This window comes from Pongo pygmaeus, chromosome 1 (assembly GCF_028885625.2).
Source record: "Pongo pygmaeus isolate AG05252 chromosome 1, NHGRI_mPonPyg2-v2.0_pri, whole genome shotgun sequence".
Classification (NCBI taxonomy): domain Eukaryota; kingdom Metazoa; phylum Chordata; class Mammalia; order Primates; family Hominidae; genus Pongo; species Pongo pygmaeus.
This window is the reverse complement of record NC_072373.2, coordinates 69,937,777-69,953,805: the sequence shown is the minus strand read 5'-3', so window position 1 is coordinate 69,953,805 and position 16,029 is coordinate 69,937,777. Positions and strand designations below refer to the sequence as shown.

At 42.2% G+C, this 16,029-nt stretch overlaps 2 protein-coding genes across 17 annotated transcripts in view; both read left to right on the top strand.

Moving 5' to 3' along the window:
- The window catches only part of QSOX1 (quiescin sulfhydryl oxidase 1), a 299,134-nt gene that overhangs the window by 41,614 nt on the left and 241,491 nt on the right, over positions 1 to 16,029 (top strand). The window lies entirely within an intron of this gene.
- CEP350 (centrosomal protein 350) overlaps positions 12,428 to 16,029 on the top strand; it is a 159,174-nt gene continuing 155,572 nt past the window's right edge. For 9 of the 16 annotated variants that reach the window (XM_063651301.1, XM_054454017.2, XM_063651239.1 and 6 more), the window contains exon 1: positions 12,440 to 12,760. Coding sequence is in view for 7 of the 16 variants with exons in the window: in XM_063651436.1 (XP_063507506.1) it covers positions 12,722 to 12,760 (39 nt within the window). In the remaining 9 variants the exon portion in view is untranslated. Of the gene's footprint in view, positions 12,761 to 13,000; positions 13,043 to 16,029 lie in introns of those variants that run through there. The other 7 variants (XM_063651294.1, XM_063651520.1, XM_063651290.1 and 4 more) reach the window with 5 other exon arrangements.

Below are 16,029 nucleotides of genomic sequence, written 5' to 3'. Positions count from 1 at the left end.
ACAGAAGAGAGGATTCTGCCAGCAGATTGCCTTTGGACTTGAGCTGCAACATCAACTTCCATGGGTCTCCGACTTGCTGGTCGACCCTGCAGATGTCAGACTTGCCAGCCTCTGTAATCATGTGATAACTTCTCCGGAGAACCCTGACTAAGACAGCTGGGAACTGGAATAATCTGGAGTCCTTAATCCATCACATGTCTGGTGGTTAACACTGGAAAGACTTAAACAATTGGGATTAGGAATACCTGGGGCTTCTTGGGCATCTCCATCTCATAGTCTTCCAGGATGGCAGCTTCAGGTGAACTTTTTTCATGTCAGATCAGGATTCCAAAAGCATTTGTCCCTAGAAAGAGAAAACAGAGCAGAATCTGAATTTTTTTTATGAGTTAACTTCTGAGGTCACATTGTATCATTTATGATGTCTTCTATTGGTTGAGGCCATTACAAATGCCCACCCAGATTCAAGAAGAGGGAACTCAGACCCCATCTCTCAATGCAGAAATGTCAACATCACATTATAAGAAAAACATGTGGGATGAAATATATTGGTGCAGCCATCTTTGGAAAATACCATCTGCCTCACTAATGTTTTCAAATTCTAAAACATATTTTCTATTTATTTAGAGTTACTAATGCTTGATGCCCTACTTTTAGAGTGGATCTACTAGTTAACCATTCTTTTTTTTTTCCTTTTTTCACTTTAAGTGGTTATTTTATTATTAGAGAGACGTATACTTGAAAAACTTAATTTCCAGTTTTTAATTCCCCTAAATTTTATTTATTTATTTATTTATTTATTTATTTATTTTTGAGACAGTGTCTCACTTTGTCGCCTAGGCTGGAGTGCATGGTGCAATCTCAGCTCACCGCAACCTCTGCCTCCCAGGTTCATGCAATTCTTGTGCCTCAGCTGGGAACCACCAGGCCCGGCTAATTTTTGCATTTTTAGTAGAGACAGGACTTCACCATGTTGCCCAGGCTGCTCTCAAATTCCTGGCCTCAGGTGATCCACCCACCTCAGCCTCCCAAAGTGCTGGGATTCCAGGTGTGAGCCATTGCACCCAGCCGTAATTCCCCTAAATTTTAATATCTTGATTTTTTTCTTGAAGTCACACAAAGTAAGTTCAACGTAAAACTAAGAAGTTTTCATGTGTCCGTTAAGGCTAGAAAACTTTTCTAAAAGAACATGTAATGAGAATGCAATTTACGAAATTGCCATCGAAGACAATTAATTGTTTGGCTTGAGTGAATCCCAATTTGGACAATGTTAGCATTATCTTCGAGTCTCTTTTTACTTAGAACCAGCTGTTCTGCTTTTCCACGCCTCTTTCCCTGGTAGGAATTTAGGTAGAGGAGGGGCTGGATTGAGGCAAGAAGATGACCTCTCTTCCTGGTATGAAAAAGTAGCTTAAAGCCAGGATGGGTAGAGTTGATTCTGCCCTACTGTTCCCTAGGGGTAGTTACTTCTTACTGGAACTGCTGCTAATTTACCTTCAAGGTAGTTGCTGCTGTTTTTTCTTAGATATAAATTTTGACTTAAACTTCGATAAAAATAACAACTGTATTTGTCCACGGTTACAAAGAGGAAAAGTTTCTTAAGCCTCAAATCAGTAGGATATCATTTCAACTGAGTGAAGTTATTTTCTTGTAACCTTTATGCCTCCTTCTTGGCTGTTCTTTCTCCCATTCCCCACAAGTATATTAAAATTCCTATTATTTATTTTTATTTAAAAAATTTATTATTTAATATTTTGAAAATAAAAAAGCTACAAAGATAATAATATAATCATCTGTGTATCCACACCTAGCTTAAGAAATCAAATGTCACCAACATAGTTGAAGCTTCCTATGTTCACCCCTACCACATATTAATCTCTGCTGCTCCCTCAGGAGGTACTCACTTTTCTGAATTTAGTATTTTTTATTCCTCAGCACTTAAAAATCTTTTACTACATTTGTATATGTTCCTAAATAATCTATACCAGTACTGTGCATGCTTTTAAGCTTCATGGAAGTGGCATCATACTGTATATATCCATCTGCAACCTGCTTTTTATTTTTTGAGACGGAATCTCGCTCTGTCGCCAGGCTGGAGTGCAGCGGCATGATCTCAGCTCACTGCCACCTCCGCCTCCCGGGTTTCAAGCGATTCTCCTGCCTCAGCCTCCCGAGTAGCTGGGACTACAGGCGCCCACCACCACACCCAGCTAATTTTTGTTTTTGTTTTTTTGAGGTGGAGTTTCGCTCTTGTTGCCCAGGCTGGAGTGCAATGGTGCGATCTTGGCTCACCACAACCTCGGCCTCCTGGGTTCAAGTGATTCTCCTGTCTCAGCCTCCCAAGTAGCTGGGATTATAGGCATGATGCACCACAATGCCTGGCCAATTTTTTGTATTTTTAGTAAAGATGGGGTTTCTCCATGTTGGTCAGGCTAGTCTCAAACTCCCGATCTCAGATGATCCACCCACCTCAGCCTCCCAAAGTTTTGGGATTACAGGTGTGAGCCACTGCGTCTGGCCTGCAACCTGCTTTTTAAAAATTATATTTGTGTGATACATCCTTAAACTTATTTTCACTGTTTCTTGGTCTTTCATTGTATGAATATTCCTCAGTTTACTACCCATTCTTTTATTGATGGACATGTTATTTCCTATTTTTGCTATTATAAACGATGCTTCTGTAAAATTCCTTGTACTTGTCTCCTTGTGCACCTGGGTGAGTTTCTTACAGCAGCGAACCATTTAATCCAAGTCTGCAGTGAGATAAGAAGCTTGTGTAAAAATATATGTCATCATACTGTCTCCTTCATTAAGGAAGTCTTATCTAAAAAAAAGTCAGCTTGGCCGGGCGTGGTGGCTCATGCCTGTAATCCCAGCACTTTGGGAGGCCGAGGTGGGCGGATCACGAGGTCAGGAGATCGAGACCATCCTGGCTAACACGGTGAAACCCCATCTCTACTAAAAATACAAAAAATTAGCCAGGCGTGGTGACGGGCGCCTGTAGTCCCAGCTACTCAGGAGGCTGAGGCAGGAGAATGACGTGAACCCAGAAGGCGGAGGTTGCAGTGAGCTGAGATCGCGCCACTGCACTCCAGCCTGGGCGACAGAGCGAGACTCCGTCTCAAAAAAAAAAAAAAAAAAGTCAGCTCATCCCTAAATAGTATATTTAGTGACATAGTTGACTTATATCCTTGCATGAGTTCTTTATCTTATTGATCTAGTAACAAAGAGTTTGAGAATGTGGACTATTTTGAATGAAATTGTTGGGTCATGGGTATATCTTCATTTTTACTGCATATTTCCAAAATGTTTTATAAAATCATTGTACCAACTTACACAGCCCTCAGAAGTGAATAAAAACTCCCACTGTTTCACATCTTTGCCAACATGTAATATCATCAGACCTTTTAATTTTTGCAAATCTGGATATAAAGTTTGGCTTAAACTCTGACAAAAGTATCAAATGACTTCTCATTATGGTTTTATTTTGTCTTTCCTTGATTGCTAATGATATAAAGCATCTTGCCATTTTTCAGAAACTGGTTTTTAGGCTGGACATGGTGGCTACTCATGCCTATAATTCTAGCACTTTTGAAGGTGGAGGTGGGGGGATGGCTTGGGCCCAGAGTTTAAGGCCAGCCTGGGCAACGTGACCTGGTCTCTACTAAAAATATAAAAATTAGCCAGGTGTGGTGGCATGTACCTGTGGTCCCAGCCACTCAGGAGGCTGAGATGGGAGGATCACTTGAGCCCAAGGAGTTGGAGGTTACAGTGAGCTGTGGTCATACCACTCCAGCGTGGCCCATAGAGTGAAACCCTGTGTCAAAAAAATATAAGGCCAGATGCAATGGCTCATGCCTGTAATCCCAGCACTTTGAGAGGCTGAGGTGGGTGGACCACTTGAGCTCAGGAGTTTGAGACAAGCCTGGTCAATGAAGTGATATCCCATCTCTACAAAAAATACAAAAACTAGGTGGGTGTGGTGGTGCATGCCTGTAGTCCCAGCTACTCAGGAGGCTTAGATGAGAGGATGGCTTGAGCCTGGGAGGTTTCAGTGATCATGCCTCTGCTCTCCAGCCTGGAGGACAAAGCTAGAATATCTGTCTCAAAAAATATAAAATAAAATAAAGTAAGGTAAGATAAGATAAGATAAGATAAAATAAAATGGTTTTTAGGGTTTTTATAAGCATTGCACTTTTCTGGACTGTTGCTGCTAATCTTCAATTTTTATTTATAATTTCTTCCTTTTATTCAATGTTCCAAAGGTAAACCATGTTTGCTTATTGCTTTTTAATTTTCTTTTTCCTATTTCTTTCTCCTTTTATCATTTCATTCTTGCCTATGGAATGTTATTGATGCTTCTGTGACTGGCTTTCTGCTTTTCTATCTCTACCGTTACGTTTTGCTAGCTCAGTTTCTCTCAGAATCCTTCTTTTTGGGCCAGTTGCGGTGGCTCACACCTGTAATCACAACACTTTGGGAGACCAGTGCAGGAGGACCCCTTAAGCCCAGGAGTTCAAGACCAGCCTAGGCAACACGGCAACACCCCATCTCTACACGAAATACAAAAATTAGCTGAACGCGCCACTGCACCCCAGGTGGGGCAACAGAGTGAGACCCTGTCTCAAAACAAACAAACAAAAAGAATCCTTCCTTTTGGTAAAGGTTATGTCTTTGGTAAAGGTCATTATTCATGCATGCGACTAAACAAGACTCAGGGGTGTAATAATAGAAGCAACTTTATTTTGTTCTCTCACTGTCCTAAGTGGGGAAATTCCTTTTACTCCTGCATAAAAACTCAGGCAAGCCCCATGACTTTTCTCATCCATTGTAGTTAATAAAAGTCTTATATCACATTAGCTTGCAAACACAGTATTAATTCAGTAATAAAATATTCAGCCCAGTATATGAATCAACATTTTAATCTTTACTCAAAGGTACAACTCCTATCCTTTTTGATCTAGGACTTCCTGCAGTAGTGCTGCCTCCTTCCATGAAGTGAGGCATGGTCCTTCTTTTCTCTTTTCCTGTCTGGAGTATATCCCTTTCCTCAGGTTTGCTAATTATTATTCCTACCCTGCCCAGGGTGGAAGGCAGGGAACTGAGGAGTCAGGGAAGAGCCGTAAGGGATACAAGAACATTATTACATGACTGGTACTGTTGTAAGGTGGCTTTACCCCAGGCTTGGTAAATGGGTAAAGCCCATTGTTTGTCTTAGAGGTCCTGGGTTCTTTAAAGATTCTCCTGCTCAGCCTCTGCAGCTACAACTCTCTGGATGTGTATATTGCCTCCCCTTTGGGTGGCCACTCCCAGTGTCCTGTAGCCAAATATTCCTCTTTCTCTGGGGTCCACTCAAGCTGGTAGGCTACCTCCTTAGGGGGATCCCTTCAATTTTATTTTATTTTATTTTTTTGAGACAGAGTCTGGCCCTGTCGCCCAGGCTAGAGTGCAGTGGCACAATCTCGGCTCACTGCAAACTCCACCTTCTAGGTTTAAGCAATTCTCCTGCCTCAGCCTCCTGAGTAGCTGATTATAGGCACCCACCACCATGCCCAGCTAATTTTTGTATTTTTAGTAGAGACAGGGTTTTGCCATGTTGGCTAGGCTGGTCTTGAACTCCTGACCTTAGGTGATCCATCCACCTTGGACTTCAAAGTGCTGGGATTTTAATTTCTTCCTCCTCTTCCTCCTTCTTCTTCCTTTCTTTAGGAAAATGCCTATTCTTTTTTTTTTGAGACAGGGTCTCACTCTGTCACCCAGGCTGGAGTGTGGTGGCACGATCATGACTCACTGCAGCTTCAACCTCCTCGGCTCAAGTGATCTCACCACTTCAGCCTCTTGAGTAGCTGGGACTACAGTCCTGTGCCACCACGCCCAGCTAATTTTTTGTAGAGACAAAGTTTCGTCATGTTGCCCAGGCTGGTCTCGAACTCTGGGCTCAAGTGATCTGCCCACCTCGGCCTCCTAAAGTGTTGGGATTATAGGCATGAACCACTGCGCCTGGCCTAACTCCCATTTTAGAGCAGCAACACTTACCTTCCCTGCCACCATCCTCTACTCTGCTGTCAAGGTTGCTATGCCTTTTTCAGGCCTGAATCCAGCCACAGGTTACTCTGCCTTTCAGATTTTGGCCCACGCATCAAGCTCTCCATATTGTCTTCTCAATGCCCCTAGTATGAACTTGAGGTAAGGAAGAAGCCACCTCTGCACTCCACTGCCTATCCAAAGAAATCTTCCTGTCAAACCCTTTGAATCTACAATTTCTCCATCCTTTTCATATCAGTGACCAGGTTGAAGGGTCTTGCATGAGGGGGTTCAAGAATCACATACTTGGTCTCATATATCTCCTCTTAAAATGTGCATCTTAAGGACCAGGCGCAGTGGTTCATGCCTGTAATCCCAGCACTTTGGGAGGCCAAGGCAGGCAGATCACTTGAGATCAGGAGCTTGAGACCAGCCTGGCCAACATGGTGAAACCCTATCTCTAGTAATAATACAAAAATTTGCCAGGTGTGATGGTGTGCACCTGTAATTCCAGCTACTTGGGAGGCTGAGGCAGGAGAATCGCTTGAACCCGGGAGGCGGAGGTTGCAGTGAACTGAGATCACGCCACTGCACTCCAGCCTGGGCAACAGAGCGAGACTCTGTATCAAAGAAAAAAAAAAAAGGTGCATCCTGACCAGCCTGGGCAACATGGCAAGATCTCGTCTCTGCAAAAATACAAAAATTAGCCAGGCGTTGTGCATGTAGTCCCAGCTACTGGGGAGACTGAGGTAGGAGGCTCACCTGAGCCCCAGAGGTTGAGACTGCAGTGAGCTGTGATCGTGCCGCTGCACTCCAGCCTGGGTGACAGAGTAAGACCTACTCTAAAAAATAAAAATAATTAAAATGTGCATCTTGTGCGCCTGTCTCACAACTTACTCTGGTTGCTGCTATCAGTTTGTTTTAGGACCTCACTCAAAAATTTCAATTTTTAACTTTCAATTGTAGTCAAATATGGTTAAATGCTGCCTTTGTAGATATGCCTATTTTTTTTTTTTTTGCTTTCTGGATTTGATATCACAGAGGTTTCTATGATCAATATTTCCTTGGCTGTATGCTCATGTACACATACTCACGTATATACACACAAATATTTATATACATGAAGATAGATGGTTATGCCTATTTTCTTATCAAAGATATTTATTTTTGATAAATTTCAGTTTTTTCATAATTCTGCCCAGCAGAATAACAAATCCCCTAGAAAAGTGCAAGACTAAGCCAAAAGACCAACTCTAGAAAAAATAAAAGTAACCAGAAAACCTACCCCTAAACTTGGTATCTGCATAGTTTGTTAAAATGAAAGGGAGATTTGTTATGGTTGAATTTATTATTGAAAAGATGGTGGACAAGATTACAGATCAGACTTGGCATCTAGGCTTGACATTTCCTTAGGAATGCCTTTAGTTAATCCTGACACATATTTTTATTCAATTAACTACAAATAGTGAATGACATCATTACAGCACCAAAGCTGTATCTGTCCATTTCTTAGTTTGTTGTCTAGAGATTAATATCAAATTTTGCATTCCCAGGAAAGAAAACATCACTATTCACCTAGAATTTAAATTCAACAAATAAATTTAATTCAACAAATATTGAATACCTAACTATATGCAAGGCACTAATTCAGTGTATTAAAAATAGTAAAAATAAGCAACATTTTTGAGCACCTGTTATGTGCCAACTATATGTCCTTCACATGTGTTATTTCTTTTTCAACACAGCTTTATGGATATATACTTCACATATCATACAATTCACCCATTTAAAGCATACAATTGAATGGGTCTTAGTATGTTCACAGAGTTGTGCAACCGTTGCCATTATCAATTTTAGAACATTTTCATCACATAAAAAAGAAACTCTGGGGCCGGGCACAGTGGCTCACGCCTGTAATCCCAGCACTTTGGGAGGCTGAGGCAGGCGGATCACCTGAGGCTGGGAGTTCGAGACCAGCGTGACCAACATGGAGAAACCCCATCTCTACTAAAAATACAAAATTAGCCGGGTGTGGTGGTGCATGCCTGTAATCCCAGCTACTTGGGAGGCTGAGGCGGGAGAATAACTTGAACCCAGGAGGCAGAGGTTGCAGTGAGCCGAGATTGCACCATTGCACTCCAGCCTGGGCAACAGGAGTGAAACTCTGTCTAAAAAAAAAAAAAAAGAAGAAAAGAAAAAGAAAGGCCAGGCACAGTGGCTCATGCCTGTAATCCCAGCACTTTGGGAGGCTGAGGTGGGCAGATCACCTGAGGTCAGGAGTTCAAGACCAGCCTGGACAACATGGGGAAACCTCGTCTTTACAAAAATACAAAAATTCGTAGGGCATGATGGCGGATAGTATGTAATCCCAGCTACTCAGGAAGCTGAAGCGGAAGAATCGCTTGAACCTGGGGGGCAGAGGTTGCAGTGAGCTGAGATCGTGCCACTGCACTCCAGACTGGGCGACAGAGTGAGACTCCCTCTCAAAATAAAAGGAAACTCCATAACCACTAGTAGTCATTTCCCATTTCTCCTCCCCTCCCCTATGTCTATTCCACTTCTCGGCCCCAGGCAATCACTTATCTACCTTCTGTCTCTATGTATTTGTATATTCTGAACACATTTTATATTCTCCTACATGTGTTATTTCTTTTCTTACACAACCCAGTGAGGTAGGTGCCATTGCAATCTCCACTACACAGAAGTGGAAACTGAGTCACGAAGAGGTTAAGTACCCTGACCAAAGTTATATGGCTAGTAAGTAGCTCAGCCAGGCTTTATTTATTTATTTATTTGAGACAGAGTCTCACTCCATCACCCAGGCCGGAGTGCAGTGGTGCAATCTTGGCATCCTCTGCCTCCTGGGTTCAAGCGATTCTCATGCCGCAGCCTGCCAAGTAGCTGGGACTACAGGCGTTCACCACCATGCCCGGCTAATTTTTCGTATTTTTGGCAGAGATAGGGTTTCATTATGTTGGCCAGTCTGGTCTCGAACTCCTGCCTTCAAGTGATCCACCCACCCTGGCCTCCCAAAGTGCTGGGATTATAGGGGTGAGCCACCACACCCGGCCTCAGACAAGGTTTAAACCCAGAATTTAAATTCTAGGTGAATAGTTATGTTTTCTTTCCTGGGAATGCAAAATTTGATATTGATCTCTAGACAACGAATTAAGAAATAGACAGATATAGCTTTGGCGATGTAATGTCATTCACTATGTGCAGAATTCATGCTTTTAATCCACTATGAAGGAGACAAAGGTCCTTAGAATCTAACATGATCATGATGTATAAGATACACGCAGAACTACTGATGGTAGATACCGCTGTATGCAGGAGACACAGCATCACACAGTTCAGGGGTGGAAGAGCATCTGGAAAGTATAAGCAATCAAGGATTTTTTTCTGTAGTAGTTAGCTTCTCAGTTGGCACTTAGAGAATGTGGCAGAAATTGCGAGCTGGGGTAGTATGTGTTCCAGGTTAGGGAACAAAGGCCTAGAGGTAGGAATGAACAGGTTATTTCTCAGATCCAGTGTGGCTTGAATGTAACATTCTCAGTCAGTGTATTACTTCCCATTTCGTGATATTAGCTACCGTTTATTTCTGTCTTTTAATGTCAAGCTCTTGACAGATATTATTTCTAATCTTTAAGACAACCCTACAGGGTAGATATCATTAGCCTTGATATAGACAAGAAGATTGAGGTTCTTGAGGGGTCATAGGGCAAGTAAGTGATAGAGCCAAGATTTGAATAAGTGTCTTTCTGATGTCACATTCCTGCCCTTTCTACTTTATTGTGCTGTCTTACTTAAGGGAGATGGAAAGTTAGGTTGGTGCCATACTGAGAAAAGCCTTGATGGCTGAGGCGAAAAGTTTTTACTTACCTTGGCAGGTAGAGACAAAACTCAAGCTGAACTGTGGAAATACTACTATAATCATTTGGGCAGTAGAAATGACAGTCTAAATTAGGAGGGCAGTGGTGCAATCAGACAAAAGGGAAGTACATATAAGAAATATGCATCAGTAGTATTTAGAGACTTAATAACTGACTGGGTGGGAGCAAGGCGTACAGAGGAGTATATAATATTTCTGAAACCTTCGTTCTCTTAGTTCTCAGAAGAGTGTTCTGTGACGGCCATGAACAGAAATACAGGGGAAAAGAGGAGAAGCTGGCTTTGTGAGACTGAGGGAGGAAAAATGATAAGCTTAATTTGGGAGCTGAAGGTGCTGGTGACTTCTGTATCTATGTGAAGATGGGTAACAGGTAATTGGAGATTTAGTCTAGGGCCAAGATCCAGTTATCCAAAGAGTGGTGAGAGTCAAGGCCATAGTAATCAACAAAGAATATAAAGAAAAATCCAATCTTAGTGTCTACTAAAAAGTAGGAGAAACAAGGGAGCCATATTAAACACCTATTACCGGCCTAACACTGTGGAGACGTCTGGGAAGGGCGACAAACCTTTTCACAGTAAACCTCCAATCTTGTTCCAGAGATTAATTACTCTCATGAAACTATATGCAACTAGTACAAAACTTGATAGACTCAAGGGCCAATCTGTAGGGTAAACACAAGAGTAACAGGATATTAGAAAAGAAAGACATTGATGTGCTTGGGGAATTTAGGAGGCGAGGAGAAGACAGACCAACACAAGGTATAAGAAGTAGAAATTGTTCATAGGCTGATACCAGGGTAACCCTGCTCTGAGCACAGTGACAGAACTTTGGTGTTTTCTCTGTTGCCAAGGGGATAGCATGGGGCTGAAAAAGTATAAACAGGCTTTGGAGTAAAGCAGATCCCAAATCTTACAGCTCCCTTTTATTGATGGTATAAAATTGGGCAAATTACTTAGCTTTTTCAGTACTTGTTTCTTTTTCTTTCTTTCCTTCTTTTTGAGAGGGAGTCTCACTCTGTTGCCCAGGCTGGAGTGCAGTGCTGCGATCTCGGCTCACTGAAACCTCCGCCCTCCAGGTTCAAGCGATTCTTCTGCCTCGGCCTCCCGAGTAGCTGGGATTACAGGCACCCGCCACCACGCCCGGCTAATTTTTGTATTTTTACTAGAGACGGGGTTTCACCATCTTGGCCAGGCTGGTTTTGTACTCCTGACCTTGTGATCCACCCACCTCGGCCCCGCAAAGTGCTGAGATTACAGGCGTGAGCCACCGTGACCGGCCAGTACGTGTTTCTTCGTTTTAAAAAAGTGAGTATATTTAATAAGGTGGTTGTTTACATTCAGTAAAATAATGCATGAAAAGCATCTAACACAGGGCTTTAAAAAGCAAGACTGGGCAAAACCTAAATAACATTTTTCTTATGTTGTCTTTTTTGCTACCACTTGCACCATACGATTACTCACATTTCCTGTCCCCTCCAGTGCAGCTTCCTGGAGACATTTCACACGTATGCAGGACTTCTGTACATCCTACTCAGGCACAGCTGTAGGCCCTACAAAGAGGGACCATTTACTGCCTCCTGCTGTCATTGATATTCGACAAACATTTATTGAGCACCTACAATGTCCTAGTTACTGTGCTAGGCCATTTTGGGGTATAGAGAGATAAAACAGATCTTAAAGTCTTCACGACACTTAAAGATGAGAAACAGTCTCTGGGTAAATAACTATCGGAGTTCAGAAGGTGGACAGAAGTGGTGGGCGGCGAGTCTGTGTGCAGTGAGCACCTAGCGGAAGGTGGCATTATTTGCAGAAGAGAGGTCCTTTAAGCCAAGTCTTGACAGATGATTTCACCACGCGGAGATTGGGAAACGAGGACAAAGATATGAGAAGATATGTTGGCCACAGAGAGCCTCTCAAAGCACTGTTATAGAAAAGCCAATACTTAATGGGAGGAAACTCCGTTTTACTTGCGTGGAGTCTTAAGTCATTAGATGCATGCTAAACAGAACTGTAACCCTCGCGAATAAAACGGCCACAGTGACAGCAGTGGGTAACGGCAGAGCTGCAACTACTCTGACAGGGGTGACGACTTATTTGGACGAGAATTGGTGAAACATTGTAAACTCTCAGAAGCTGCCGTTTCCAGACTTTGAGTTCATTCTTGTCAAATCCCCAGCTTGTTTTCTCAGCCCGGGGTGAAATGCGCAGCCAAAAGGCCCAATGAGTGTCAAAGCGAAAGGGCAGGGGTGGTCTCTTCTGCGCATATACCTTGGCTCCTCCGGAGTCCTAAGTTTAAACTTCGACACACCAAACATGGCTTCCTCGCGGTTCCGCTCCTTGTTTTATTTCGCTCCCACCTTTCGGCCACACTCAACATGGCCCTAACCGAAGGTTGGCATGCCTGTGGCACTGTCTCGGGACAGTTCTCGCGAGGTTTGCCTGGGCCCGACTGCTCCCGCCCTGCCTCGCGCCGCCGCCACAGCCACTGCCGCTGGCGCCGCTCCTCCTCCGTGTCAGTTGTTGGGCTGTAATGGCGACTGGGCCGCCCCTGCCGAAGTGACTCCCGGGCCGGGGATCGGGGCCAGACCTGCGCCAGAGAGAACTGCAGAGAGCCGCAGCTCGGGGGGTGGCTTGCCCTGGGGGAGGGGAGGCAGCCTTTCCGCCTCGTCTTCCTTCCCAGCGGACCGGCGGATCCCCGGAGCCGGTGCGAGGCGGGCACCCGGTGCGTCCCCGGAGCGGGGAGGCCAGGCCGGGCAGCCCTGGGGCCGGTCGGGGCGGCGTCACTGCACCCTCCGCCAGGCTCCGCGGGATGCACCGTGGGAGCCGAGGGCGGAGGCGACACTCTCAGGTGAGCTCCGGTAGGACCTGGCTGGGACCGCGGAGTCTCGCTCAGCCTCAACTGTCTCTGTCCGCGGTCCCGGGTCCCCGGTGGCGGCGAGAGAGGCGGGGCCGGGCGCGGAGAGTCTTGGCCCTCCCTGCTTGGCGTCCCCCTTGGGGAACCTCCCTGGGTTCTGAGGCTTTTCGGGGACCTAGGTTTCGGGTCCCACCAGTGCCTGCTGAAGACGGAATTTCCTTCCTTACCTGCCAGGGTCCTCCCGCCTCCTCCGCCCCTCCTCTAGCCTGCAAAGAGGTAAGATATCTCTAGCCTTTGCTCCCCGGAGAAGTGTCCCTTTTTCATTTGGCGATCAGGCATATTTGGGGAGATTCCGGGGACTGGCTCCAGTGGCAGGGATGATCAGTTTCTGTTCCTTTTCAGTGGGGATCACATTCTCAAGTATAGGGAAAACTTTGATCTACTCTAGTCTAGCGGCTGCTGAAGGTAGTCTACCGGTTTATTCACAGATAATTTGGGGATTTAAAAAGCATTATGTTTTGGAGGTTGTCAGTATTTTCCTCTGCCTTTTACGTGCAGCTCAACATGCTAAGTAATATTTAGCTAATGTCACAAGATATGAATTGGAATTTGCCTGGATTTTAAATATTCAGATAGAAAGTTGCACATAGGCATAGATTTTAATGTTTTAATGCAGTAGCAAATCCTTCATATGGGAAAAAGCAGGTTGTCAGAAATAGTGATCAATATCCATGTACTCCACCTGATTGTTTTGTTTTGATGGTGATCCTTGTTTTGAATTTGGGGAAGTCGTTATTGTTGCCATGTTAACGATACCTCCTGCCCTGTATTTGAAGAGTTTTAAAAGAAAGACTATCTTTGGCAGAGCTAGTAACAACCTGAAAAGTTCTGTAGAAACAATGATAAAATACTAAAAGTTGCCCTCCATTCAGAAAATTTCTTAGTTTAATAAATTGTTTTTAAACAAGGAAATGCACTGCTAATGACATAGAATTGTGACTTTGAGGGATTGTTAGACCCATGCTGGAAGTTGCTTCAAAGCCATGGGCATATAATAATTAGTTTCGGTGTGCTAAATTGACAAATTTTATTTAATGTAATGAAATAAATCTGAATCATTTGAACTGTCAGTGCATTAAATTTAAGATACTGTAATCTGAAAATAAACTTCAAGCTAGAATACATTGTATGTGTGGATAAATACATGTGTATCTCTGTATCTCTTCATCCTCAGTAGCAGAATTTTGTGTATGTAGAGATGGCAAGTTATATATGTAAAAAATTTCATATGTATGTGAACATATTTCTTTGATTTTCTGAGATAAATTGGTGTGTGTGTCATGTAAGAGCGTTAATACTTAAACAACCAACCTTCTGTGGGGCAATCGATTTATGAATTATAAAGTTTTTGGATTTTTTCCTTCTGCTTCTGATTGTCAGTCTTTTGCCCATTTTATAACACTTCTACCGTATATGAGCAGAAGAAAGGAGATGAAGTACTGCTATAATCAATTTTATTTGTTAAATTGCTATAATTTATAGTGGGAGCAAAAAAGAAGTCTAAAATAACTGACATCAGTTTTTGGTGTGCTTCTATATACATTATTTTATTTAGTTTTCACAGTGATCTTGTGAAGTAGGTATGGCAGATATCCTTATTTTGCAGTCTTGGAAACTGACACACAAGGAAGATCATTTATGTGAATGCCTGTCATTTCTGCAGATAATCTGGAATTAGTTTTATTTTAAACTAAATATTAATATAGGTACTCTGGCATTTGGTGTTATTTTAAAATACTAAAAAATTATTCTGTTTTTGTTCCTTTTTACATGCCACTTGTCCCTTATGCTGATGATCGTCAGTTCTTTAAAAACATTAGTATTTTTATAACGTTTTGTTAATTATTGACAAGTCATGAATTATAATGGATCACTTTACTTCTTTATGTATATACTTTTTGCTTGAACAAGATTATTAAAGTGTAGTTCATTTATTGTCTTTCACTTTGTTTGGATACTCAGTTCTGTCATCTTTATTCTTTCAGTCATTTATACTCTTAGTTATGTAAAACAAACATTCAAGCCACGTGATCAGTAACATAACTGAAAAATAGTAATATCTTGATGATTTTATTGTTGAGACAGCTGAAGATTTAAAAAGTTAATTCTCTGTGTATAATTGTGATTGTTATTTTTGCAACGTGAGGCAAATTTTAGTGTTATAGTTTAAAAAAATCATCAGATTGCATAGTTTTTTTTTCTGTATTGATTTGTTGTTTTTGTTGTTCATTGTTATCATAAGTGTGATTTTACATTTACTTGTGGTTATTTTGAGTTATTCTTTGCCTTTCTCATCTGGTCTGTAAGTTCCATGATGGCAGAGATCCTTTAATCACTATTATGCACCCAGTGCCTAGCATATGGTAATACAGTCAATAAATACTAGTTGAAGAAATTGACTAAAGAACGGTCCCAGAATAATATTTTAAATGCAAAAGAAAACAAAAGACTAGTTCTTAGTTCCTAAGCACACCTCAACTCTTGGGAATATATTCCAGAGATATGCTCAAATTTGCTGGGTAGCAAGGGAATGACAGCCTGGGATTAAAAAGCCACTGGGAATAAGCCACAGTGGAAACTTTATTTACTATTTTAATGATTGGGCTAGGTGCTCTGCCAATAGTTATGGTAATTTAAAGAAAATATAAACTTTAAGACCCTAACCTGTTATACTAGTACTGTCATTATAGCCTTGTAATAACTTTAAGTCACTTCTTAATCTCAGCATTGGGAGTTTAAATTCTTCAAGGCCAGCTAGTCCAATTCCCATATTTTATACATAAGAAAACAGAGGGTTGTATAGGGGCGATATCTCATGCATAGCTGATTCCATAACTGGGAGAAGAATCCATTGCACAGCTGCTAAGTCTACATTCGTTTAATATGTCAGATAATTATAAAATCAGAACATAATTGTGATCAACCAGGCAGTCTATTCAGTAGTAATTAAAAACTCAAAATGGGCTTTTTTTTCATGAATCCGAAGTGTTAACTTAAAAATGAATCTGAACCCTTTCCTCTGTAATTGGGACTATAAATTGATACCATTGGAGCCACCTTCTGGAAGGAAATTTGGCATTTCCTATCAAAGTTAAAAGTATATATATTGTTTGATAGAATCATTTCCTGCTTAAAAGTTTATCTTACATAAATTTTAACAGCATAGGAATTCTATAAGAATGTTTATATTAGCATTATTTCAA